At 52.2% G+C, this 25,487-nt stretch overlaps 11 protein-coding genes across 11 annotated transcripts; 6 read left to right on the top strand and 5 right to left on the bottom strand.

Annotated features, from left to right (window-relative positions):
- Window positions 1-390: 390 nt before the first annotated feature.
- Window positions 391-2,607, bottom strand: N7510_010027 (uncharacterized protein; the record flags this gene model as incomplete). Its single annotated transcript, XM_056981952.1, has 1 exon — window positions 391-2,607. The coding sequence occupies one exon, from the start codon at window positions 2,605-2,607 to the stop codon at window positions 391-393; it is 2,217 nt and encodes a 738-aa protein (XP_056829788.1).
- A 376-nt stretch (window positions 2,608-2,983) lies between these two features.
- On the top strand, window positions 2,984-3,564 carry N7510_010026 (uncharacterized protein; the record flags this gene model as incomplete). Its single annotated transcript, XM_056981951.1, has 2 exons — window positions 2,984-3,265; window positions 3,319-3,564. The coding sequence occupies 2 exons, from the start codon at window positions 2,984-2,986 to the stop codon at window positions 3,562-3,564; spliced, it is 528 nt and encodes a 175-aa protein (XP_056829787.1).
- Window positions 3,565-4,715: 1,151 nt separating this feature from the next.
- N7510_010025 (SDR family NAD(P)-dependent oxidoreductase) lies at window positions 4,716-5,884 on the top strand (the record flags this gene model as incomplete). The annotated part of the gene is made up of 7 exons (XM_056981950.1): window positions 4,716-4,791; window positions 4,866-4,921; window positions 5,023-5,095; window positions 5,175-5,332; window positions 5,438-5,630; window positions 5,686-5,753; window positions 5,804-5,884. 7 exons carry the CDS (start codon window positions 4,716-4,718, stop codon window positions 5,882-5,884), a joined length of 705 nt encoding a protein of 234 aa, XP_056829786.1.
- Window positions 5,885-6,610: 726 nt separating this feature from the next.
- On the bottom strand, window positions 6,611-9,850 carry N7510_010024 (serine/threonine protein kinase; the record flags this gene model as incomplete). The annotated part of the gene is made up of 3 exons (XM_056981949.1): window positions 6,611-8,301; window positions 8,351-9,173; window positions 9,227-9,850. 3 exons carry the CDS (start codon window positions 9,848-9,850, stop codon window positions 6,611-6,613), a joined length of 3,138 nt encoding a protein of 1,045 aa, XP_056829785.1.
- Window positions 9,851-11,005: 1,155 nt separating this feature from the next.
- N7510_010023 (uncharacterized protein) lies at window positions 11,006-12,529 on the top strand (the record flags this gene model as incomplete). Its single annotated transcript, XM_056981948.1, has 1 exon — window positions 11,006-12,529. The coding sequence occupies one exon, from the start codon at window positions 11,006-11,008 to the stop codon at window positions 12,527-12,529; it is 1,524 nt and encodes a 507-aa protein (XP_056829784.1).
- Window positions 12,530-12,576: 47 nt separating this feature from the next.
- Window positions 12,577-13,477, bottom strand: N7510_010022 (uncharacterized protein; the record flags this gene model as incomplete). The annotated part of the gene is made up of 2 exons (XM_056981947.1): window positions 12,577-13,180; window positions 13,248-13,477. The coding sequence occupies 2 exons, from the start codon at window positions 13,475-13,477 to the stop codon at window positions 12,577-12,579; spliced, it is 834 nt and encodes a 277-aa protein (XP_056829783.1).
- Window positions 13,478-14,356: 879 nt separating this feature from the next.
- Window positions 14,357-16,050, top strand: N7510_010021 (MFS transporter; the record flags this gene model as incomplete). Its single annotated transcript, XM_056981946.1, has 2 exons — window positions 14,357-14,370; window positions 14,436-16,050. 2 exons carry the CDS (start codon window positions 14,357-14,359, stop codon window positions 16,048-16,050), a joined length of 1,629 nt encoding a protein of 542 aa, XP_056829782.1.
- A 347-nt stretch (window positions 16,051-16,397) lies between these two features.
- N7510_010020 (phytanoyl-CoA dioxygenase family protein) lies at window positions 16,398-17,657 on the bottom strand (the record flags this gene model as incomplete). The annotated part of the gene is made up of 1 exon (XM_056981945.1): window positions 16,398-17,657. The coding sequence occupies one exon, from the start codon at window positions 17,655-17,657 to the stop codon at window positions 16,398-16,400; it is 1,260 nt and encodes a 419-aa protein (XP_056829781.1).
- A 637-nt stretch (window positions 17,658-18,294) lies between these two features.
- Window positions 18,295-20,310, bottom strand: N7510_010019 (uncharacterized protein; the record flags this gene model as incomplete). The annotated part of the gene is made up of 5 exons (XM_056981944.1): window positions 18,295-18,712; window positions 18,778-19,135; window positions 19,215-19,812; window positions 19,865-20,186; window positions 20,243-20,310. The coding sequence occupies 5 exons, from the start codon at window positions 20,308-20,310 to the stop codon at window positions 18,295-18,297; spliced, it is 1,764 nt and encodes a 587-aa protein (XP_056829780.1).
- Window positions 20,311-21,006: 696 nt separating this feature from the next.
- Window positions 21,007-22,776, top strand: N7510_010018 (RING-H2 finger protein; the record flags this gene model as incomplete). Its single annotated transcript, XM_056981943.1, has 4 exons — window positions 21,007-21,219; window positions 21,291-21,675; window positions 21,730-22,279; window positions 22,335-22,776. The coding sequence occupies 4 exons, from the start codon at window positions 21,007-21,009 to the stop codon at window positions 22,774-22,776; spliced, it is 1,590 nt and encodes a 529-aa protein (XP_056829779.1).
- Window positions 22,777-23,498: 722 nt separating this feature from the next.
- On the top strand, window positions 23,499-25,037 carry N7510_010017 (aspartate aminotransferase; the record flags this gene model as incomplete). The annotated part of the gene is made up of 4 exons (XM_056981942.1): window positions 23,499-23,762; window positions 23,831-23,968; window positions 24,037-24,879; window positions 24,942-25,037. Coding segments are annotated over 4 exons (1,341 nt in total), but the record flags the coding sequence as incomplete, so codon positions are not given.
- Window positions 25,038-25,487: the final 450 nt, after the last annotated feature.

Below are 25,487 nucleotides of genomic sequence, written 5' to 3'. Positions count from 1 at the left end.
GTGCACAAGCCTCCATTTGAGTGAGCAAAAGGGCCTCGCAACAGCGATCATGATATATAGTTCTCTTGAAATGCTAGAATAACAGGAGTCAGCACCTATCCGAGCTGTTTACTGGCCGGTCAAACTCCGCTTCCCCACTCTTCCTGGGGTCGGCTACATTCCGATATAGAAGCGGGGAACCACGGCTTGAAATTCATTCGCCTCTGAATAGTAGAGATTAAGTCCCGGCTCTTGCGTCAGTGTCCCTGGTGCATGGTCTATGCTTTTTAAACCCGAAACGGAGGTGGAAGATTCCCCTGCGGTTAAAGTTCGTTAGACCAGTGATGATAATATTTTACACGAAAGTACAATATAATGAATAAGACTGTAAATGATGTGACGATTTCATGCCTATATTGGAAAACCGTAATCAAACGCATCATGCTGAATCGAAAGATCTAACTGCAAGTGTGGATCGAGGCTTGATTGTAGTAGCGCAGAGCGGGTCTCCGGGGTCAAATTCTCTTGGATATGAAGGTTCAATTCAGATCCATAGCAAAAGCCTTGATCGGGGAACGCGGGTAGCCACTCTTCATATTCTCTGGAAGGAATTCCAGAGGCAGTTGTTCTGGACTCATGGTTGGACAGGAAATTAAGTTCCTCCACGGGTGACGAGGACGAAAATGTAGATATTTCCTGCATGGTATGTTGGCTCGAAGAAGGTATTATTGTGTGCAGCACAGGGGTCGCGTGGGTCAAGGACTTGCGAGAAATATTGTCGATATCGGGCATGAAGAGAGATTCTAGGCGTGCTGCTGACTGACGCTCGAAAATCTTTTTTATTCTGGTGCGTATTATGTCGAGACTGCGATTCAGGCCCGGCATAACAGAGCTAGTGCGCTGAAGAATGTTGATCAAAAATTTCAACTCATCCCACATAGGCTGACTGTCAGGTGGACGTGTGTTGAGTTGGTCAAATACTTCCAGTTGGTAAACAGCTGTGGTTGCTGCGGTGTACGTGCAGTAGCTGTTCAAATAGGTAATGTGACTAAACCCAAATGTTTCAACATACGTTTGCAACAATTTGTATATCGCTGAGGTTGCTGTCTGGCAGATCTTCCAGCTATTTTGAACTGCCGGAAACTTGAAGTTTGGCTTGTGGTGGACCAGTGGCCGATGAAGAAGGATGAGGGTTGTATGATACATGAGATTAAGAGAGGCGATGTGTGGAGGCGGACTGGGGGAGGAAGCTTGAGCCGTATTGATTTTCAGGAATTCAGGTAGCTTGTTCCACCAATCTTGAAGTTCTTCGTTAATTTCCACAAATGCCGCCGATTTTGTATCGACGTTGGATGGTAGTTCTTTTGATGGCTGATGTGGGCTATACAGCTCAAACATCAGGCGGCTAAGAATTTTGCAAAGCTTGCACAGTGATGTGAAGCATGAGATAGTATGTGCAGTGCGAGGTGTGTATGCCGTAGACTGTGATACGCTAGAATCAGATCCATAGAAGGGTTGCCAGGGTTCTGTTTCAGTGAAATCATCCAGGAAATCAAGCGAGATACTCTCCGCGCCCATAACAAAGTTGGGCATTCTGCCCAAATACAAGCTGATATGCTTGTCCCATGAGTAAAGACTCCAAAACAAGCGCTTTCGAATTTCTACGTCCTCCGGAGATAATGACTTTGTATGGTGGCAGAGTTTGTCAGGCGAAATATGAAGTCCCAGGTCGATAGCCATGCGAAAGGCCATTCCAGAATATAGCCAGGCTTGTGAAGATTGACCACATGCAATATCCCTGGCAGATTGTTGTAGTAATGCCTGAACAGTGGCAATGGTTGGTGGTTGGAGTATCTCCATGGCCAGAGAAATGGTTGCATTGGACATCAGACGATCGGCTAATTTTTGAGACGACTCTTCATGCTGAGAAATGCCCCAGACAGTCTCCGAGGAGTAAATGAAACGACAGCTATGCGCACAGAGCACCTTTAAAAGGGTCAAAGAACAGTAACTGCTAGAATCACGACCAGCTCTTAGCACACTTAAGCCCTGCGTAAACGCTGGCCGGTAAACGAAGAGGAAGGCCGGGTGTAGCCAGCACCAATGTAGCTGCAGCAGAACATTAGTCAGTTCTTTTGGCAGGCCAACATATGTCGCTGCAATCTGCAACTTCTCTACTTCAAAGTTTCTCTGAGCAGCTGCATTCGCACGAAGTGTTTTTCTCATTTCCTCATTTCTGCCATCTTGAGCGACACCATTGACAACAGGTGGTTCATAGATTAAAGTTATTTGTCTTGATGAAGAGTCGGGTGGAGCCTCGTGGATAGCAGATAGGGAGTTGTGGTATTGCACATCCCCGCTGGCATCCAGGCTAATAGGGTCCCGATACTCATCGTGGTCAAGACCAGCGACAAAAGAGGCCGGTGGCGCATAGGAATCCGTTTTATGCATGCATTCCAGCTCTTCGATACGATCCTGTAGCTGGCGCACATATGCGATCGATGGTGACTTTTCGTACCTGCACGGGGAGTTCGTCGCTAGGCATGTTGAGCAACAAGGTGTACCACCGTCGCATTTGCTTTTCCTCCGGCGACATGTAGAACACACTATTTTGCGAACTCGTTTCATAGTGTTTGTAAAGCGGCAGACCGCCGCTGCAGCCTAGTGGAGTGTATCGTTTCGGAAAGTGGCCAGGGAGAGACAGGGGCAGTGCAGCCATGCGCAAACGATGAGGTAGGGAGAAGTATGAGTGAGTTGATGCGCATTGATGCTCGGGATTGGACCGGGGTTTCGGTCGGCGTTTTCGCCGGCGGGTGAAATGCGGGGTGCACTGATAGCAGGAAAGTAACTGTACGACAGGTTCTTCTATGATATATAATACGTAATTCGCTCGGGATGTGACCGAATGTGTCCACGTAGGCGGAGTCTCCAAGCGTAAAGTGATTCTATCAAGCATAAAATAATCCCTTCCTCACCGGCTCTTTGCACATACGGCCGAGGAACAATGTCTTCGTGCGAGAGTACAGATCCAAGCTCGAACTGGCTGGCAAAGCCATCTGGGCCATGCTGCCTAGAAGGCACCTTACATAATGGTACCCCTGAGGGAAAATTTGTCACAGTAGCAGGAGTAGAGACATATATCAAACAGCCCTCAGAAGCCCTAGCGAACGGTCACATCCTACTCTACTTTCCAGATGTCTGGGGCATGTTCAAAAACGGACTGTTGGTGATGGATACGTTTGCTAAGGCCGGGTATCTGGTATTGGGTATTGACTATTTTCGAGGAGTAAGTAAAATTCTGAAAATGCGTTGAGCTTCGTTAGATCTCTCAACTGATAGGTGATTCCTACCTTGCAGGACCCGGTGTGGAAACATAGACGAGATCGCCACGATCAGTCCAACCCGGACTTCGACTATGAAGCATGGAAAAGGAAACATATGGACTTCGCAAACGCCGTTGTTCCCCAATGGATCAAGGAGGCGAAGAGCTTATATGGGCAGCCGAACACAAAATATGCATGCGTTGGGTATGTTTTGCAAGTCCTCTATCTACGCAACACGTCTGATCGGAATCAAAAACCATAGGTATTGCTTCGGTGCTCCATATGTTTGCAATGCATTATCAACAAGAGAAGTCAGTGCGGGGGCCTTTGCTCACCCTGCGTTCCTGAAAGAAAAACATTTTCACAAGATCGAAGGTACGTATATTATCACCTGAAACTTCGGCGTCGAGCGAAATCTCAAATCGTTCCAGGTCCACTGTTTCTCTCCTGTGCAGAGGAGGATCATACGTTTGATACAAAATCTCGGCGTCTAGCTTTGAATATCCTACAATCGGAGAGAAAGACATACCAGCTTCAATTATTTTCGGGAGTTGAACATGGATTTGCTCTCCGTGGGAACATGAATAATGCACACGAACGTAAGTGTGCGGCAAAGAAGACCATGGAAAAATTATTGACAAAATTAGGTTATGTCAAGGAGCAAAGCTTGAGAGGTATTGTGGATTGGTTTAATTTCTGGCTTTCACAGTAACATGGACTTTCTTGTGGCATGTAAGAACGTGTTGACCAGTTCTTATGTACTTAGAAAGTAGAGAACTGCATAGATGTTCATTAAAATGTTTTACAAGAAAAGAAGAAGCTCAATAGAAAGTATTAACTACCTTCGGTTAATAAGGCTATCTCAATCAACTCTTAATAGACTCAACATTTCGCTCCCTTTAATATTTACTCTCGATCAAACCTTATCCCGGGAAACCTCTTCCTCTCGCCAAGTCCCCTGTGTTTATGTAGCCTAACTTCTTATCTGTAGACATGATATGTAGAATTGGTGCTATTTTAGCACGTCCCGCAACTCGCAACTCCTAGCTCCGCGGATTAAACATTCAGAGCTCTAACATGGAAGACGCTGTCACTATATTACACCCAGGCTCCAAGCCCCATGCAGGATATTACCGGTGAGATGGGGCAAGGCAGGTCAGCGGCCACTTACCGACCAGTCAATTCAAAGCTGTTGGTTATGTCAGTCTCGTGATGGCACCTGAAGTATCATATTCGGAAAGTGCCCGATGCGATTTGCCGGCGTCTCCGCACTCCTTTCGGCGATCGATTCCTACTCCATACCGAGAAGTCACGCTTAAGGATAAAGTGACAAGCCGGCACTTAAGAGGACCATGGGTTCTGTTTTATTCAAAGCTTGATCACTCATCCTGACAAATTCATGAACCTGAAATTATGAGTTCTATTCCGAAAGCATTTGACTTCACCGGCGAAGTGGCAATCGTCACTGGTGCTGGATCTCGCATGTCCGGTGAGCCTCACAAATGCGTCATTCCAATTGCTTAGAACGTACATTCAAGCTTACTATTTCCTTGGTAAAACCAGGCGAGATCGGGAATGGCCGCGCTACTGCCATTCTTCTGGCTCGGCAGGGAGCGAAGGTGGCTCTCGTTGATTACAATACAGAATGGGCCGAAGAGACCAAACAAATGATTGAATTGGAGGGGGCATTTCTGCGGTTGTTCAAGCTGACGTGACGGAGGAAGAGAGTTGTCGCAAGGCCGTGGAGAAGACGGTCGAGCTTTTTGGGACGGTCCATATTCTCGTCAATATTGGTGAGACTCCGATCCAGCTACAGCAGCTGATAGAAGCTGGATATGGGCACGCTAATATAGTCCTCTTTTATTCTCTCAGTCGGTGTCGGTGGTGCAATGGGCGATGCTACACAGCTCAATCTTGCCGCCTGGGAGAGAGATTTCAAAATCAACGTCACTAGCATGGTTCTGATGAGTCGACATGCTATTCCGGAAATGAGAAAGAATAGAAGAGGAGCAATTGTTAACATGTCATCTGTGAGCGGGCGTAAGTCCTCCAGATCTCGTTTGGTGATTCTCACGCTGACTGCCAACATCTCAGTTCTTGGGGGAAACCCTAGTCTCCTGTACCCTACAACTAAGGGAGCAATTATTCAAATGACTCGGGCCATGGCAGCACAGCATGGCCCGGAAAATATTCGGGTCAATTGCGTGTGCCCTGGCATGGTTTTCACACCAATGGTACGAGGGAGAGGCATGAATGACGAAATGCGCCAAGCAAGAATCAATCAAAACTTGTTGAAGCAAGAAGGAACTGGTTGGGATGTTGGAAACGGTAATCCTCTCCAAATTTGCGCTCAGTCATCAACTCTAACTCTACAACCATCTAGCGATCCTGTTTCTTTGTAGCAAGGAGGCTAAATGGATCACCGGATTAATCATGCCGGTGGATGGTGGTGTAAGTGTATCGCATCTTATTGAAGCGCCATGCTAACTTGACTTTGGAAGACAACTGCCGGAAAAGCCGATCGGCCGGCTCTGAAGGCGGACACACTCGCAGAGCAAAATACCGGCGTGCCCAACAAATAAGGCTTGAGACACGAGCAATGCTCAGATGGCGATGGCTTCTTACATTCCCGGACCACCGATTGCAATAGTATAAATAGCTTTCTCGAAGTTGTCAATCTCAGAAACGGGTATCGTATGGCACCACACAGGTCGGCTGCGTTATGTAGGTGACAGTGGTTAGGATCTCGAATTAGGCGACAGATATCTCAGCCTGTGTCTATATCAATTATTTCAGAGCTACATTTTATTAACATATATACTTTGGGTATCTTCCTTGCACCAAATCGTCTAGGTAGACTAGACAACATGATATACAATTGAAGGCTACAGCACCCCGTCCCCGTGCGCGCATGTGCCTACGCTACAGTGGAATACTTGTTCAAATACATCCAGCTGTTTTTATAGGCATTACCAAGTTATCTTAAATCCTCTCCACTTTCCTTTCTGCATATATACATCCTCTCATCGGGACGACATTCGACAATTGCCGATGTGAACATTAACGAGCCACGAAAAAACTTCGTAGGACCCAAGGGCACCTTACGTGTGAAAAGAAGGGAGGAAACGATATCAAGATAAATGATAGTATATTCTCACTGAGATTAAAAAAGAAACCAGAATCAAACCCATTTTGTGTATCAAGCAACTCGCCAAAATCACACCCCAAATGTAACCCGTTTAGTGTAAATATGAACAGGATGCACCGCCACTACACCACCTAAATGAAATGGACTGGACTGGACGCGACTACTCGTGCGAAGACTTGTTACTCCGCTTTAGCGCCTTAGCCAAGAACGGCGATCTCCTCTGCTCCTGCTCCTGATCCAGGGACTGGCCCTGGACATGTGTCTGGTACTGGTACTGGTACTGGTAAGGCGCACCATTACCGGTCGCAGCAGCCGCAGCAGGGATGGCGGGGGCAGACGGAGACTCGCGCAGCGAGGGCGGGGAGACTGCGTCGTATCGCGAAGGAACCTCGTACTGGCTCGGTTCGAGCGCGGAAACAGGCGGGCCGGAGCCTGAGCGGCGGTCGCGGTCTGATAATTGTGGTGGGTAACCGTGATTATTGTAGTGAGTGCTGATCCCGCTCATCGGAATGGACTCGTAGGCGTTCTCGCGGTTATAGTACGCCGGGTTCGAGTAGGCGCCCCGTGAGTACTCCGAGCTGGGGGAAGTGAACGCTTCCGACGCCGGTGCTTTGGGGAAACTCGTGTGCGGTGGAACCTGTGGTTGTGGTTCGTAGCGTGCATTGCCTCGTGATCCTGGGGGCGCGGGTGCGCTCAGGATGGGCACTTCGCTTGAGGAGCAGGGTGTCAGGCCCGCGTGCACGGGGGAGAGGGGCACTGGCGGTTTGATATTATCTTGCTCTGGGACCGAGGCGCGAGTGCCCTCTTTCCGGCGGCCGGTAGATGGCTCGCGCGAGGGAGCGCCGGCGCCGAGGCCCTGGACAGTAAGCTGTTGCCGGCCTTGACTGGATGAGCCCGTTGTTGTGCGGTATAGCCCTGCGTCATCGTTGATGTCGCGGGTATCACGGGCAATATCTGCAGCTGGAGAGCGAGAGTTCAGCTGTTCAACGATGGCTGCTTCACTCTGCGACTGGTTGCCCGCTCCGCGTTGGGTGACGGTCCCGGTAGACTGGCCGTTGTCAACGCCCGAGGACATGGCAGTGTCATAGCTAGCCATGCCACCTGCAGCGGCAGCAGCAGCTGTCAGACCGATCCCACCGGATCCATTCTTACCATCAGCCCCACCGTTCTGAGTAGTGGACTTGCGATCGTCGCCGACAGTGGAACCAGAACCCGCATCGGAATTGTCATCGTCTTTCTTTTCCTCTTCAGGTGCAGCGGCACCGGGCGCGCGGATGGGGATCTTGCGAATAGCGAGCACCAAAGCACACATGAACTTGGACCTGCGCGCAGCGCGAACAGTCTCATTTGACCAATTAGACTTGTGACGAATATCGACGCGCAGCTCCAACTTGTCCATGTCACCAACACCAACGACTTCGACATTAAGGTCCTGCTGGAAGTCACGGCAGTTATCCTTGTCACGAACGAAACGTTCCATCTCCTCGCGCAGGAACTGGATGTCGGCGAAGGTCGTATCGAAGCTGACAGGCACGGTGAGCTGTTCGTACATGGCGTTGGCGCGGGTGAAGTTGTCGATCCACAGACTGTTGAGAATGTTGTTGGGCACTTGGGTGGTGCGGTGGTCGGTTATGCTACGCAAAACAGTGTATAGGAGCGAGATGCGCTCGACGACGTAGGACTTGTCCGTGATGTCTACCCGGTCACCAATGTCGAAGGGGTGTTTGACGAAAAGGAAAATGCACGATCCGAGAACTTCTTGTGCAGTGACGGAGAAGATGAAACTTATGGACAGCAGGGAAGTGGCGCCGGCTGCGATGACTGTGCCGAAGCCGCTGGTGACGAAGGAGACTGCGAAATAATTAGCAAGGGGACATGTAGAAAGCGGAGAATGCCTTACCAAAAACCAAGATGCCAATAATGAAGGCCACACCAAGCAGCAGGTTATCCAAAACATGAATGGCCTGGTCCACGTCATGCATGCTGTGGTTGAGGGACTTCCTCATGCGGCCAAACTCTGTGATAGTGAGAATCATCTCGTCGAGGCTGATATCGCCATTTCCATCTTTATCCAAAGCAGCAAAGCACTCCTGAGCCTCAGCCTCGTGCTCAGCACCCAAGACCTCAACGATATCTTCCAGGTACAGGGCCTCGCGACCCTCCACCACAAAAGACATCCAGATACGGCGCGCTAGAGCCTCAGCGCAGCGTTTCCGCTCCAGCGCCTCAATTACAACAGAGTGCGTGGAATTCGGGTTGAAGACTTGCTTGCCCGTAAGCTCGGAGGCGACATTCCCAAAAGCTGCAGTGACCTTGTCACCAATACGGCCAACATTGCGTCCCACATTCTGTCCGACCTGGCGCATCATGCGGAGAGGCATAATATCGGATCCAGTCTTGGGGCCCTGCGTTCCATTTAGAGCGAGTAGAGAATCAAAAATCAAAGAGTCCTCATCGGCGAATTCGGGGCAGTACACGGGGAACATATTCCGGGATGCCTCATAGAGCAGACCGACGAGATAGACGTTGTGTTTGGACTCTTTGATCTTGGAGTCGAATTGTTTGCGGTGGTAGCTGATGGAAATGAGCTGGACGATGGCCTTTTCTCCGAAAAAGATCAAGCTGCACACAAGTAGTGCGAAGAGAATATTCTTCACGCTCTTTTCCCAGGATTCAACGTTCGTGTCGCCGCTGTCTTGCTTCTCAGGGGTAAGGGTCATGATCTGTGGGGTTTTATCAGCAACTCCATCTGTCCACAGGGGGGAGGAAGACGTACCGGAAGAAAAGTCACCAATGAAATTATACACCAGAATACAATCGTGATGGGCATCTCCAGGGCACGCAAAATAAGTGCATATTTCCTCGTCCCCGAGCTAACAATACCACACAAGAACTGGAAGATATATGGCAAGAACCTAGCAAAGACTTTGCACGTCCACAGAGACACCCAAACGACTTCAATCCACGCAAAGAACCAGTAGATGTGCACACCACCGATCTTGGCATCCTGGGCGGCAGTGGCACCGACTATGATAGGGATGGCGATCAAGAGACCGATCGGGGTGATATAGAGTAGATAGCGAGTGATGATGGAATAGTTGAGAATAGCCTGGTAGAAGCGACCCATGCGATTGACGGTTCCATCTTCGGGAGAATCGGAGGGTTTGCCCGTGCTCTCGTTGATATCGTCTTGTGTTTTGCGGCGACGTCCAGGCAGGCCACGATGTTTCGTTACGGCACCGGATTTCTCATATCCATATTCGGGCGAGGACTGGCCTTTACTCCGGGACCCTGTCTGGGTCAGGCGTGACCCTGTCTGTGTCAGGCGTGGGCTGTCATTGAGGGGGATGTCGATCGTGACATCGCCATGGGGCCCATTCCCCAATCCCCCGTCAGGCATATCGTTTGAAGGAAGAGCTGTGAACCGATGAAAGAACGAATTGTTGCTGTTGTAGCTGAACCGGCTGTTGTATTTGTAGCGGTTTTGACTCTTCTTGTTGAAGTTGTTGTTGTTGGAACGGCGAACGAGTCCCAACCGGCCGACGACCATGGCGGCGACTTGGGCGAGGGGGCCCTCGCTTTTATTCCTGGTCCAGATTTCGACTTTTTCTGATTCAGCTTCGATCTGTCCTGGAATTGGCTGGTTCGATTGGCCAAGTGGAGATCGCGTTGCACTAGTCAAGGCGCGGCTTCCCCTCGTCAAGTTAGTGGCTTTGGCTTTGTTTCGGTTTTTGCGCGGGTCCGGCGTCGGGATTGGTGTTGCGCGCGGTCGATCATCCACCGACAGCGCAGAAGTGGAACCGTTTGATCGGCGATGGCCGAGGTTCGGCTAGGATTGTGATCGAGGGCAGAGGTGATGGTCGGAGAATTAAGAACTTTAAGGTGAATATGGAAAAGTATGACCAAATAATGAGGGAAAGATGCGAAATGATAGTAAGACACGAAGGAAGAAACAATACCTAATCAGGGGAATGTCAGTCTGTGTTGTTGTATGGCGAGACCACGCCATGTTTCATCAAAGCCAAAAATGTGGGATTACGCGAAGTATGCCCGGTTGCTAAGCACCTGACGTCAACTCCCTACGAGAAGTGCAGTTACTACTGTATGTACAGCTCACAACCTACTGCAGTCTAAACTTCCGATTAAAAACTATTCACGGCTTTCTCCTCCGCCATGGCGTCAAGGGTCTTCTCAAACCCTCTGATCCGCCAATAGCAACCCCTAATCAGTGGGGCGATCGTGATCCAAAACGGCAGTCCACCGCGGATTATTAAGGGTCATGTTAGGGGGCGCATACCCCAGTCAGGTACCCAACTCTTACTTATTGATTTTGCACTATGGCGGCAGGTTAAAGTATTTAGAATTGACTTGGTCGGCCACCCCAATTAACTATAGAGAGGCAATACGAGATTTCTAATTTTTGATATCACAGCCACAATCGTATGAGATAAGACATCGTATTTTTTTCGGCTAACTAGCCGGCCCCCATTTACCTCTACATCCTGCTAATATTCCGTCCCCTGCGCAAAGGATTCAATATTCGAACTCGCAAACTATGGCACTCTCCGATCATGGCCCACCGTGGTTACTTGCGAGCCTTTCTCTACTCACCGGGACAATCAGCATCCTCATCAAGCCTGGCGGACGCCAAACGTTCCTTGAAGATGTCAAGCGCAACGTGGTGTCTTTCTCCCCATTCCGATCCGGAGCAATCGTCACGGCTCTTCTCATCCATTTGATCGACTGGAGACTCTTGAACATTGCCGACATATATGCCGGCTGGAGGCTGTCCTCGTACTACTATTATCCTTCGGACTTGTCTGATGGTGTCTGGTCGCGTTTTGCGCGGCGAGCTTTCCTCATCGGGGCAACACTGCCACTGTACACAATGCTGCTAATGTCCACGAGTTATCGATGGATCCAGTTGTTCGCGACGTTATTAGTCGCCGAATCTGTGCTAGCTGAATTGTTGAGGCCCTTCTGGGGGACTACAGACGAAGGCTTTTTTACCTTCCACAGAGGCTGGCCTAATCATATTATGCTGACCGCGAAACCCGTCGCTACACCCGATCACAATACCTTTGACCATGTCGACACTGGAAGGAAAGCAAATGAAACTACAGAATTCAAAGAGGGTGGGCACATGGCACCGCCCTCCGCTCTGAAAGATAATCTCTGCAATCGCATAAATCAGCTCTGGTCGCCAGTGGCCGGTATAGACATCGATTCTCCACCGCATTCCTTTCCTCCGGAGAATGCTCCCAAGTTAGAAAGAATTTTCTCGCCGGCTGTCCATGCCTCACATTGGACGTGTGGGCACTGGCGCTGTCTTGTCTATACGAGTTCGCATGTCGCCATGCGTACCATCTGTTCGTCCTGGTTATATGTCGAGCTAGTATCGACCGCCTGGCTGCTACACGTCGACCTGCGGCCAGTGACGCTCCCACTTTCCGAAAAGATGCTTGAAAACAATATACTTGGGGGCGTGCTCACCTTGGTATACCAAATCTCTCTTGTTTTAACTGTATTCGCCATTGGTTTTATTCTTTCCGCGGTGCTATTTCACTGTCTGTGCAAGCAAGCGCGGATAAATCAAGCTTTGCGAGACCTTGCTGAAACTGCACCAATAACCTACAAGGCTATCGATATTTTCGGCAAACGGTTCGTGCCCCTTTGCGTGGGTCGTCTTTTCGGTCAAGCTTTATTCCCCGCGGATTCATCGCTGACCAGGGAAATCCTCTCATATGGCATTGAGATCATGGTGATTCTAGCCATTTACATACCCGGGTATCGGCTCATGGTCAGCCCACCTCGATCAGAGCTGGCGCCCTTGGAGGCTGAACCCCAATCCAGCTCTGGATCATCTTTGGACTCAAAGGCAGCTCCCAATAGTCACTACCAGAGTGCTCAAGACCCGGCAGCAGCTACGGAGTCCCTTTCGACATTGTCCAATGACGAGACAAAAGCGTACACGGACGGATGCGAATTCTCGGAAACTCCAAGACAGTTTCACTTCGAAGTTTTCCGTCTAGCTATTCTCGTCCCTACCGTGGCTGTTTGGATTTTCCTCTACCATTAGGTAGGAGCCCTGGTACCCGGCCTCAAAAGAAAAACGAGTATGTAGATCTAGTAAAACACTGCAAATATAGTACAAGTTATCACGATCGTAGCAGTCCCTAGACTAGGACGAAATCGACCAACCCCACCGCTGTTCCCAATATTAAGAGTATTATTGCCGAAACCGACAGTTCGAAGCCAAGTCGGGGAAGACGCGTTCATGTCGAGAACATCTGAATGATAAGCATCCAAGACCCCATTGAATGTGAATCGTATGGTGCCTTGGACAGCCGAACCCAGCTCCCCATTAGATCCGCCAATGTAATTAGTGTCGTTTGATCTCAAGAATGGATACGCCGCAAAATCTCCATCGAGTGTGAGGTTTGCAGTTTGGTCGTCAAACGTAACATTCATCATAGGAAGCATGAAGCTCTTCCAGCCTCGAGTGCTCCACCACCAGTCGCCTGGAATTTGTAGTGTCCCGAACTGCCATTTTCCATTATAGTAACTGGAGTTGCATGTTGGCATCAAAATATCATCATAACTCCACGAACTGAGCCCACTGGTGTCATTCAGTATGCCTCCCAAAGAAAACGTATTTTGGGATTTGGTGGCTGTGAAATTGAAGTTGTCGGGAACGGCAGTTGTGTTCTCTTGTGCTATCCATGTCGGTCTAAACAGGTCAGAATTGCGGACTAGAGGTGATATATGAGCCAACCCCCGATTATGACGACACTCACTGAGACGAATCAAGCGGCCACCAAAATGGGTTGTTTTCCAAAATACTACTCTCCCACGGCAACGTGGACCAGTTGTAATTCGGCGGTATCAAAGTCAGCCAGATGTTGACTGGGTTGGACCCCGTATTGTATGTGCCTCTGTCTGTGATAGCCAGAATCGAGGTCCATTTCATGGTTGTAGTGTAATTTTGCAAAGGCGCACACAGAGCATCACCGGGTTCAGATCCCATCTGGGGCGTCACCGTCACCTCTGTTGTAGCATTATAGTACCTACGGTCCGGTTATACAACTGATCCAAGTATACCACGTCTGGTACGTTACTCACGATCCAACCCATGCATACATGTCATTCAAGCCTGTGACATTACTGGGGCGGAAGTTCTCCGCAGCACTGTAGTCTGGGTCATCCTTGGCAAGGACGGTGACCGGTAAGCTCAGCAGATTTAAATATACAAAAAGGCAGCCCAAAGAACGACGCATGTCTGCGGCAAAGGAATAGAAAGGAGGTAGACACGAAAGAAATATTGAATTACCAGCTGGCTCGACAGTGGGTCCTGTGGGCTATATAAAGCAACCAGCCCTGTCAGCATTTAGCTTGGGAATAATCGGGCCGCCGTGCCGTTACGTACAGTGAAGCCCTCGATTTTACCGCCTTTTTTGACCGCCTAACCTCTATACAAACGCCTCGCAAACTTGTGTTTTGAACCCGCGCGTCTATCTACCTACCCAATTACGCCCCCCTATTCGTCGACGGACCATGCTGGATGGTCCTACAAGCAGACTCATACGCAATGCCCATCAATTCCAATTAATACTATTAGGAAAACTATCACATGAGAGAGCAAGCGCATTGATCATCAATCTACGCAGCGCTCAGGGCGTCCACGCAAGCTTGATAGCGAGGATGAAGCAAAACTTTTGATGCGCTTGGTGATGATCCTCGCGTTTCCTGTAATGACATCCTTGCTACCGCAGATCATAAGGCCAAAAAAGCTTATATATATTGATCGGACTTTAATTTCAATTTTTTTCAAAACTGTTTAGATGCCCTATAATATCGTAGTATTTTTTTTTTTTAATTTAGTTGTCCATTAATAGTAAAGCTGTATATGGTTGGAAGTCGGTAACTAACGCTTATCTAAATTGGTTTTTCCGGGCGGGGTTCACCTAAATCCGTAAATCTTGCAGAATTAAACTATGGTCGACCAAACACCATCTGTTCCTACATCCAGACATGGTCGCTACCACGCCAGGGACAGATAGATATCATCCTGACCGGCAAAACCCGGCTGCCGGACTTGGGGACGAAAGCAATGATGTAAATGAGACTACGGCTCTCCTTGGACCCGGCACGGCCGCGCGCCCTGACGTGCGCACATTGGATCCTGCAGATGGGTCGTCACCGCTGGAAGGCGAGGGAGCGGACGACAATGATGATGATGAGGAGGAGGAGGAGGAGGAGGATAAGCCTCTGCCCAAGCTCCAGGTTCTGCTCCTCTGCTATGCCCGAGCGATCGAGCCCCTAGCCTTCTTCTCCATCTTTCCCTACGTCAACCAGATGGTCCAGGACAACGGGGACGTTGCGGACTCGGATGTCGGCTTCTACAGCGGACTCATCGAGTCATTATTCTCCCTGACGCAGGCCATCGTTATGATATTCTGGGGCCGAGCAGCCGATCGCGTCGGGCGCAAGCCGGTCCTGGTCTTCTCTTTGTTTGGTGTGACCGCGGCAACGGGCCTCTTCGGGCTAGCAAAGACCATACCGCAGATGATCCTTTTCAGATGCCTTGCCGGCGTCTTCGCGGGGACCATCGTCACCATCCGCACTATGGTGGCCGAGCACAGCACGACCAAGACCCAGGCCCGGGCATTCAGTTGGTTCGCCTTTAGCGGAAACCTGGGCATCTTCTTGGGACCTCTGTTAGGCGGTGCCCTTGCCGATCCCGTACGTCAGTACCCACGCGCCTTTAAAGCCGTGCAGTTCTTCAAGGACTATCCATATGCGCTCTCAAGCCTGGTGGTGGCGGCAGTTGGAGCCACTGCTGCCGTGTCTACTGCCTGTTTTGTTCAGGAGACTCTAAGGAAGGAGTCGGCATCTGACGACGCGCCGGCCAAACGTGTCGATACCTCGATAGGGCGGCTCCTGAAATCACCAGGTGTAGGCATGGTCATCTACACGTACGGGCACATCATGGTCCTCGCCTTTGCATATACGGCCGTTGTCCCCGTCTTTTGGTTCACCCCCGTACATCTTGGGGGATACGGCTTCACGCCCCTGCAAATCTCGCTGATGATGGGTCTGAACGGCGCCGCCCAAGCCGCGTGGCTCCTCCTGGTCTTCCCCCCATTGCAGCAAAGGATCGGGTCGAATGGAGTAATACGCCTCTGCGCCTCTGCCTATCCGGTATTCTTCCTGTGCTGCCCAATTGGCAATGTCCTTCTGCGGACGGGGACCGAAGCATCTGTCAGGATTTTCTGGGTCATCACGCCGGTGATATTGGCCGTCGGCTGCGGTGTCAGCATGAGCTTCACGGCGATCCAACTCGCTCTGAACGACATTTCACCGTCACCGAAGGTCCTTGGCACGCTGAATGCTCTGGCCTTGACTGGCGTTAGCGGTTTGAGGGCCGTTTGCCCGGCTTTCTTCACCAGCGTCTTCGCTGTAGGGGCCAGAACACAGCTGGCGGGGGGTTACGCCATCTGGATTCTTCTGGTCCTAATTGCTTCCGGTTTATCGCTTGCAGCGAGATACCTACCCGAGCCTCGGGAGCCCCGTAAGCGCCGAAATAACCAAGAGAGGTGAAATGTTTCTGGCCCCGGTCTCATCCTTATGTAAAGTATACAAGGCTCAGTATATAGGTTAGGAAAATTCATATATTCTCGTTCCTTTAGCTTCCTAGCCTTGGTATAGGAACACCCATTCCAAAGACTCCTCCCAGGGTCAACTCTTCGTCTTTCACGATCCTATGTCTCACATGATTGCATCAATCCTGGTAATGTTTGTGACCAGACTGATGGTAACGGGCTCCTTCCAGTCTGAGTATACAAATATTCGTAACATTCTTTAAGCTATGTAAGAGCCAGCTGCAACAGAAGTTGACGACGCGCTCAATGGATAAGAGCTACTACCCAAGTACGAAACAAAGGAAATCAGGCCCTCGAATCTCTCTGCAACTGCCCAATCTCCTGCACAACCTTCTCTCTCCCCCATCCCTCTTCCAACCCCCTTACCACAATATCCAACTCACTCTCAGGCGCCATCCCACTGGGCGCCGGCGGACGCTTATCTAAATTCGTCGGAAACGGATACGCCTCCACAATAGCCTGCACGAGAGCCCTGACCTCCCTCGCGGGTAAACTCCAGCGGACCGGATCCATATCGGGACCTGCAATCACGCCCCCCGCCTCATTCTTATACTTGCTCACCAACAACTCCCAAACAGACTCAAGTAGCGGCAGCGTTTCAACGCTCTCCATCGTCTTCCCCATCGCGGCACTGATCTGCAAGAGATTCGCAACGCGTCTGAACCCGCCGTTTGCGGGATCCATAACATTCGCGCCTGCAGCGTGGAAGAGCGCAGGGTTAAAGAAAACCCCATCGCCCAATGACAGCGGGAGAGAGATATAATTCTCCTGGAAAAAGGACTTGAACTCGTCCCGCCGCCACGCGAGGTATCCCGGCGCATAACACTGGCTGAAAGGCAGGTATCGGGTTGGTCCGGACTCAACTGGCATATCGCTGTGCGCGACTGCGCCCTGCAGAGTCAGGAACTGGGATGCAAGCTGCAATGCCATCGGGTAATGGACGCATTTGTCTTCTTCCGCGAAGCCGAGGTGGTAATCCCGGTGTGGTGACTGGGCTGCGCCGCCTGGGTGCACGGCGTTTACTTGCGCGGTGATTTTGTAGCCTGGACCGAGCCAGGCGGTGCTGACGGCCGCAAGCCATGGGTTGGAGTAGTAGGATACGAAGCTTTCGGGGTCTGTGAGCGCGTGCTTGGAGAAGGCGCTCCAGATGCGGTCGTTGGTGCCGCCTGAGGCGAAGTGGTCGCCTTTCGAGGAGAAGGCGGCAGAGGATTTCTCGATTGCAATTATGGAGTCGTACGCTGCGTTTGTGGCGGATAGCACGGAGGAGTATTTGGCTGGGTCATACATTTTGCGTAGGACGAATACGCCTGGTCCCGAATGGAGGATGTGGTGCCATTCATCTTGGAGGGCGGTTAGGTTGTTGGAGGGGGTTTGGGTTTGTTCTAGGGTTGGAATGTCGTAGATGGGGACGTTGTGTGAGATGGTGTCGCAGAGAGGGTAAGTGGTTGGGTCGGTGGTGCGTGAGCAGAGGTGCTTGAATTCTTCCAGGTTTACGGAGGACGCGCTGTATAGCCGGGGGGGCACGGTGGATGCATGGCCGTTCATTATGGTAGTTCAAAGTATGTGGTATAAGTCTTGAAGATGCATAAGATGACAGTCCGTCCGACTATAAAGTCTTTAAATCCAGCGGAATCTGGTCTCCGCCGGTGCATCCCCACATCGCATTTCGTGCCGAAGGACATGGGGAACAGTAACGTCAACTGCTAGCCACTCGGAAAATTATTCCCGAGCCCGATTCGTCATTGTCAGGGTATCACAGGGGAGGGCTATCGAGCAGTCTATAGTACAGGTCTACTACCAAAGGGAAGCAAACAAAAAGGCAAGACAGCCCTCTCGAGATCATTATTGTGCCCGCCGCCACGGCCAGACGGGGCAGAGCCCACAAACAAACCAAAACATCCGTCCCGCAACGCCAGCCCAAAACAAGAGAGAGAAAAGACAACTCCGAGAATATGGAGATTCCCAAATGAAGGTGACACAAGATTCACCTGGAAACTCCCATCAACAAACATGTATCCGTCATCCGATGCCAGTAGTCCCATGCGTTGTGGATAAATCTCGTCAAAAATAAAAAAGATCTATGGGTCGAATCAAACGTCTTTTGGCTGGAGCCCAACAAAAAAAAGAAACAAGCAAAAATTCGTTAAGCAGGCAAGCAAGCAAGGTGGTGGCATCAGCTCATTCAAGCATTCATCATGACCACCCCGACATCTGAGGCCAGGACGGGATCGGAGGGTGCGGGTTCGCTCGACTGGCTTGACTCGCTGAGGAGCAGATGGTTCTCGGACATGGTCTCCACCAGGGCAGCGGGTCGGCCGGTGACAGTGAAGAGCACTTTCAGCAACGCACCGGGGCTGCGGGTGCCGTCAGGCATGGTAAGAATTGCTTGGTGCGTGTGGGTGACGAGGACGCGGACTAGCTCGCGAATCGGGGCATCCGTGGATGTGTCAATGATCAGGTCCAACCCATCGATCACACATACCAGCAAAGGCGGAGCAAAGTGGACGAGCGTGTCGATGAGTGACAACGCTGCTTTCCAGCTACCCAGCTTTCCGTCTAGCTGGCGGAACCGCTCTGCGCCTAGATCCAACACTGCGTCGCTGTCCACGACGGGGGAAGCCAATCAATTAGTTGGCGAATTAGACTGTATGTGAGGGCAATAAACCCTTGCTCTTGCGGTGTCAGTCCCTGCACCTCTTGGGTGGGCAGGGAACAGAAATGCGAAATGACGGGGAGTCGTGCCTGTCTGGCAAAGGAAGCATAGCAGGCTGACGTGAGTGCCACGGGGCTGGGGGAGACAGTGGGTGACCCGCCCACTGCCAGGGCCTGGGACCGCAAGCTCGTGGCCCATTGCTTCAAAGACGCAATGACACTGCCCTCGGCAGCCACCTTGACCTCGGGTTCAACATCGGCGATCTGATCGTTGTTGTCAAAGTACGCCTGGAGATGCTTCGATGCACTTTGAAGCTCGAGGCGGGCCAGGCGGCGTTTCGACCCTCGAGACCATTCAAACTGTGATGTATCTAGTCGGTGGTCAGCGAAACCCGCGCTGCGTGGCTTTTTTGGGGGTGGGGGGGGGGGGGGGGGGGGGGGGGGTCATACCGAGATTCTGGACTGCAGCCGTGCTCAAACAAGCAATGCCACTACTCTGTTCAACGGGCTGCAGCTGCTGGCTCAAGGCACTCAGCGCCTGCGCCAGGAGGTGCTCTCGCTCATTACGGATACGTTCCCGGTCCTCTGCATTCTGCTGAATATCCCATATCAATCGGCGGGTGATGGTATTCTGGGCGGCAATACGACGCTCCGTTCCCTGGCGCCCAATCTGGCTCAAGCGGGTCTCCTCCCACAGAGCCCGGGCATTATACGGGAGGGTCTCCCAGACCGACTCTTCCTCGTCCAATTCCATCCGATCTTCCGCTCGCCAGGGGAGATCGCGCGCCCGGCGCTGGATGAGATGGACCAGATGATCAAACTCGGCGTATACATCCTGGTTGTGGCTTTTTAAGGACTTGCAGGTGGATCTCCGCACATAGTAGTCCATAAATTCCGAGAGCAAGAAAAATGTGACGGCGTAGATTTTCGCAATGGGAGCCGCGGCATCGGTCGGAGGAAGAGTCCCTCCAGGAAAGTTCAGGGTGTTATGGATATCAAGGAGAATTGTGATCAGTCCCTCCATGAGGTGCGGGCAGTTTACCGTTGCCTGAGATGGGTGATTAGACGCTTGGCAATCCATATTTCGGTCGCTCACTCACCTTCAATAACGATTGGAGCACCCCATAAAAGAGCAGGGCGTAGAGGCTGGATTCAGGCAGAACGGACAGCAACGCCGAATGAGTGTCTAGGGTGGGGAGCAGGCGATCGCAGAGGGCGGATGCCTGACTGTACACCCGTTGCCGCGGCCGGGACATCCAGTAGGTCTGGGTTTTGCGCACGAGATCGACAATGTCGTGAGCAGTCTGTGGGCGGGCATCCCCGTCGACCACCCGATCCTCGGGCGGCAGATGGCTGTTGAACCACTTCCACGTCTGTGCCAGCTCGTTGCGTTCGGTGTCGAGCTCCGCGATCGCAAGGGTTCTACCGAAAAATTCGTTAGCACGGACGAGGGGGTCTGCTGCAAGAGGCCCACGTACGGCGAAGGTGTTGGCGGCCATTGCTCGTCCCCGGTCCCCTGAGGGTTGCGGGGGATGTCGGGGGGCATGGTGTGCCTGTGTCCCTAGAGGGGGTGAATACCCTTCGGGTGAAGAAACAAGAACGAATGGATGGTCGGGCGCAAAAGACAAACCCGGACAGCACGATCAGGAAGTCATGACATGAGGTGGTGGTGGGTGTGTGGGGGAAGGGAAAGGGAAAGGGGAAGGAAGGAAACAGAGCCTGTAGAAGAGGGGGGTTTTGGGCGGCCATGGCGCATTTTGCGCTGCATTTCACCGTGGTCGATGAGAGCCGAGGCCTTGACTAGGGTCCGGCGACGAGTCTGGAGTGCGACCGCCCGCTTGGTTGGATGTGATCGCAAGAACCGTCCCCCAAATAATGATCACGCTTATGACCATAATCCGAAACATAATCATGACTGGACTCCTCACGACCACGATCTCACTAGTGAGTTTCGTCCAGCCGGGTGGTAGCAGTCAACTTGGGTCAGCACGGATCACGTCGATCCGGGCGAGCCAGTCCAGATCCCCCCCGATCGAGGGCTGCTGGACTTCCCCCATTCGTGACCGTTCGTCATGACTTGCGTACGTCCTCTGGTTAGGACCCTTAAATAATCATGTCCCACTCTTGCTGCCTTTCTTCCCTGCCCGACTCCCTAACTACGTCTCTCCTGCGTAGTGGCATGCCCCCACACTGCTCCATCCGCCAACTCCCGTGAAATCATCACCGTGGGGGAAGGCCGATCATGTTCTCTTCTCCTCCGTTCTCTTTTCTCCTCCTCCTCCTGCCCGCGTTCCTCTCTTCTGTCCGTGCCGATGTCACCGTCGAGGCCTCCAACAGTACCAACGATATCCCCAGTGCCCGCTTCCATTTGCACAGCCACGTCAGCCTGCTGAACAATCAAAAACTCGCTCCACTGACCGCAGCCTTGACGACCTTGTCAGACGCCCAACTCCAGGTAATTAATCATGTTCCGTCCGGTCGCAACCCGCGAAACGACCAACTAACGGGCGGCTCGATCTCCCATAGTCCTTCAATCTCACTGGCCCTACGGTCGTTGCCAATCCCATTAATTCTTTCTCGCTGCCCAATTCTTCCATCGCCTGTATCTCCTGTGACCAATCAGAATATGTGTCGGGGTTTGTGACTGCCAGCGGCACCATCAGCGACGTCATCTCCGCAGGAAACGCTCTAGCCATCCTCCTCTACAGTGAATCGGCCGGGCATTGCGACTACTCGTCCGATGAGAACTTCGCCAACGTTTTTACTGTGCTGAATCCCGATGCTGCCAAGGCCCTGCTCAATTCCACCGGCTCTTCTCTCAGCATCCTCTCCGCCATGTCGACGGCATACATTCCAACCGGGACCCCGGACCCGGTCCCCGGCCAGCAGAACAACGATAGCCCCAACACGGGTATGTGCTAATCGACCCCAGATGGATGAGTGGTCCGTGCTAATTGTGTCACAGCGATGATCATCCTCTACAGCATCACGGGGATCATCACCGCGCTCTTCCTGGGCATCATCATTACGGGCGCAGTGCGGGCCCATCGCCATCCAGAACGATATGGACCCCGCCGAATCGCCGGACGGGTGCGGCAAAGTCGAGCACGAGGGATAGCCCGAGCCATGCTCGAAACGATCCCCATTGTCAAGTTTGGCGACAATGCAGACAGCGTCGAGGCTGCCAAACGTGACGTGGAGCTGACCATGAACCCCGAGGAAACGCCCCGGGAGCATTTTACGCCTCGGACCGACAGTATCACCGCGGTGGAAATGTCTGCACCAGGCGAAACCCAGCCGTCACCACCAGAACAAGCATCCGACGACCCCCAGACGACGACCGCTCATGAATCCAAACCCGATGCAGTCCCCGACACGGGCAACTTCTCCTGCCCGATCTGTACAGACGACTTCATCAAGGGCCAAGATCTCCGCGTGCTGCCGTGCAACCACCAGTTCCATATGGAGTGCATTGATCCCTGGCTAGTGAATGTGTCTGGCACCTGTCCTCTCTGGTTGGTCCCTCTCCCAATCTATGATCTAACCCTATACTGACACAACACCCACCAGCCGCATTGATCTCAACCCGCCCCCAGCCGAAGAGAATGCCGAGCCAGGAGAGGGCGAGACCGGTGAGAACACCAACACAGAGGCCACCCCCGATGGTACCGCAACTCCGACCGCCGATACAACGCACCATCACCCGCACCGACGACTCACGACGCTCCTGCACGGCCACAGCCCTCTGAACGCGCGGCACATGCACGAGGCCACCGTCGAAGAGCGCCTCGCTGCGCTCCGACGGGTGCGCGAGGAAAACCAGGGCCAGGGCCAGGGTCAAGTTGAGGGATCGCGCCGGAGTCGCAGCAGACTCACGACACGTCTGCGTGACCGGTTCCGCATCCGCACCCGCGCTCATGGCGTCGAGGGTTCTTCTGGTGTGCAAACACCCGCTGAACCCGCGGTGCCAGGCCCGACTCAACCGACGCCCGCTGCTGAGCCGGAGACATGAGCTTATTTTTGTTTTTCTCTTATGTTCTGGCGTTGGCATGATTTACGATTGATTGATTGATACAACTTTTTTCCCTTTCTCATCTCATCAAGATGGACGGCGTTGGGCACGCGTGCGCGAGGAAAAGAATGTGCGGATCGTTTGATTTCTCTTCGATGTGATTTATTTTGGTCTTGTGCTTTTTGCATATACTACTACACGTGTGTACTATGTACTGTTTATATGGGGGATCATGGATATTCATCTACATACAACCAAAATATATATTCTCCCTCAGTATTATTCGGCGAATCCATCTCCAAATCGTCCCCTCTCCACGCTCCCCCGGTTGGACTCGGATCCATTTCCTTAGTATTATTTCCCCCTGCGGAGAAAACTTCCCCGACTCCACTTGCGCCTTTTTTCTCTCTCGGCGGCCCTGACACACCGAATGACTCAGCGTCGGGCCCCCAGCCTGTCACGGGGATTTGGGGCGGGCAGCCTCAGGTGTCGAGGGCATGTGAAGCGGGTGCGTCATGGGCGAGGAAGACACCGAGGGAGTAGGCCGAGGTAGTGATGGAAGGGAAGAGAAGGAAAATATAAATAACTTAGCGACAGAGACGTCACTAATATCTTGACTCCAAATAATCCCTTTGTCAGGTCCACCCCCTCATGCATTCCCCCCATCCGGTGAACGCAAGCAGACAGATAATCGGTCCCGTCCGGGGTAAAGTATTTTAGTGATCATCACAGCCCAGCCCGCCAACATGGCCCCTACAACATCTTCTTCTTCCCCCTCCACCCGCCTCTCAGCACTCTCCCACCACATCATGGGTTCCACTGCTCCTGTCTTCACCGCGCAAGCCGTGGCCGCCGCGCCGGAGGATCCTCTGTTCGGTCTCATGAAGGCCTATCGCGAGGACCCCTCAGAGAAAAAGGTTGATTTGGGCATTGGTGCCTACCGCGACGATAATGCGAAGCCGTGGATTTTGCCGGTTGTGAAGAAGGTATGTAATTACGTCCTCCCTCTGATTTGCAACCACTCCTTGCAATGGCCCTTCCTTGCTAACGAGAGAGAAAGGCCGACAACGCCATCCACAACGACCCGACCCTCAACCACGAATACCTCTCCATCGGCGGCCTGGCCGAGTTCACCGCGGCCGCGCAGAAACTGATCGTCGGGTCTGATTCTCCCGCCATCCGAGAGAAACGGGTATGTCCTCGCGAAATCACACTACGACCACCACAGCAAGGAACACTACGTGCTAACGCCCCCACCAGATCTGCTCCCTGCAGACCATCTCGGGAACCGGCGCCGTCCACCTCGGCGGACTCTTCCTCTCGAAATTCCACCCCAACAAACCAGCCATCTACCTCTCCTCGCCCACCTGGGCAAACCACCACCAGATCTTCACAAATGTCGGCCTCACCCTGGGTAACTACCCCTACTTCTCGACGAAGACCAAGGGACTCGACTTCGATGGCATGCTGCAAGCCATCCAAGGCGCGCCAGCTGGCTCAGTGATCCTGCTGCACGCCTGCGCGCACAATCCCACAGGCGTCGACCCCACCCAGGAGCAGTGGAAGCAAATCGCAACGGTCATGCGGCAGAAGCAGCACTTCCCATTCTTCGACACCGCCTACCAAGGCTTCGCATCCGGCGACCTGGCGCGCGACGCCTGGGCGATCCAGTATTTCGTCGATCAGGGATTCGAAATGTGCGTCGCGCAGTCCTTCGCCAAGAACTTCGGTCTATACGGCGAGCGCACAGGCGCGTTCCACTTCATCTCTGCGCCTGGCGCGGACGCATCCAACGCATCGGCTCATGTCGCCAGCCAGCTGGCTATCCTGCAGCGGTCAGAGATCTCGAATCCGCCCGCTTACGGGGCTAGGATTGCTAGTCGGGTCTTGAATGATCCGGCCCTGTTCAAGGAGTGGGAGGCTGATCTTAGGACCATGAGTGGGAGGATTCAGGAGATGCGGAAGGGGTTGAGGGCTCGCCTGGAGGAGAAGGGCACGCCGGGAAGCTGGGCCCATATTACCGATCAGATTGGCATGTTTAGCTTTACGGGATTGAGCGAGGCGCAGGTCAAGGTGTTGAGGGATAAGTGGCATGTTTACATGGTGCGTTTCTTCCCTTCCTCTTTGTTTTTTTTTAACGCGGACTTACTGACGAGGAGCCACAGACCAAGAACGGCCGCATCTCGATGGCCGGTCTGAACTCGCACAACCTGGACTACTTTGCCGAAGCAGTTGATAGCGTTGTCCGTGAGACTTCTTAAGGTTATGCTAAGGCTGAGGATATCTGCGCAAGATCAAAATTAGTCTAACGCAGGATTGAGGGTTGGATTCCTTTCTACACTCTGGCTTCTGATTGGGAACATCTTCAGATAGTTAAGTCAGCCAGACGTTGCATGGATGATGACTGCCGTGGTGTGTGCTGCTGCATTCGTATTATGTGTTGTAGATCTACGCCGAGTCTGGGATTTCGCGTTGAATACAATTAGATTTTCGGTTAGGGTCTTCCGCTCGTGTTTGTTGTTAGATGATGATATTATCATTGCGTCAATCCTATCTGTATCAATACTCACATCGAATACTCCAATATCTCACAGGCTGTATTTCTGAGAGTAAGGTAAATATACATTGCTACGTCTGCCATCAACCTCAGAAGACACGCAGGCCTACTGAATGCATGATGATATACAACAGACAATCAAACCACCTTTCCC

The sequence above is a fragment of the Penicillium lagena genome (genome assembly GCF_028827675.1).
Source record: "Penicillium lagena strain IBT 129212 chromosome Unknown utg000007l_segment0_segment0, whole genome shotgun sequence".
NCBI lineage: Eukaryota > Fungi > Ascomycota > Eurotiomycetes > Eurotiales > Aspergillaceae > Penicillium > Penicillium lagena.
Note: the sequence above shows the minus strand (reverse complement) of the source record. Positions and strands in the feature narration are given on the sequence as shown.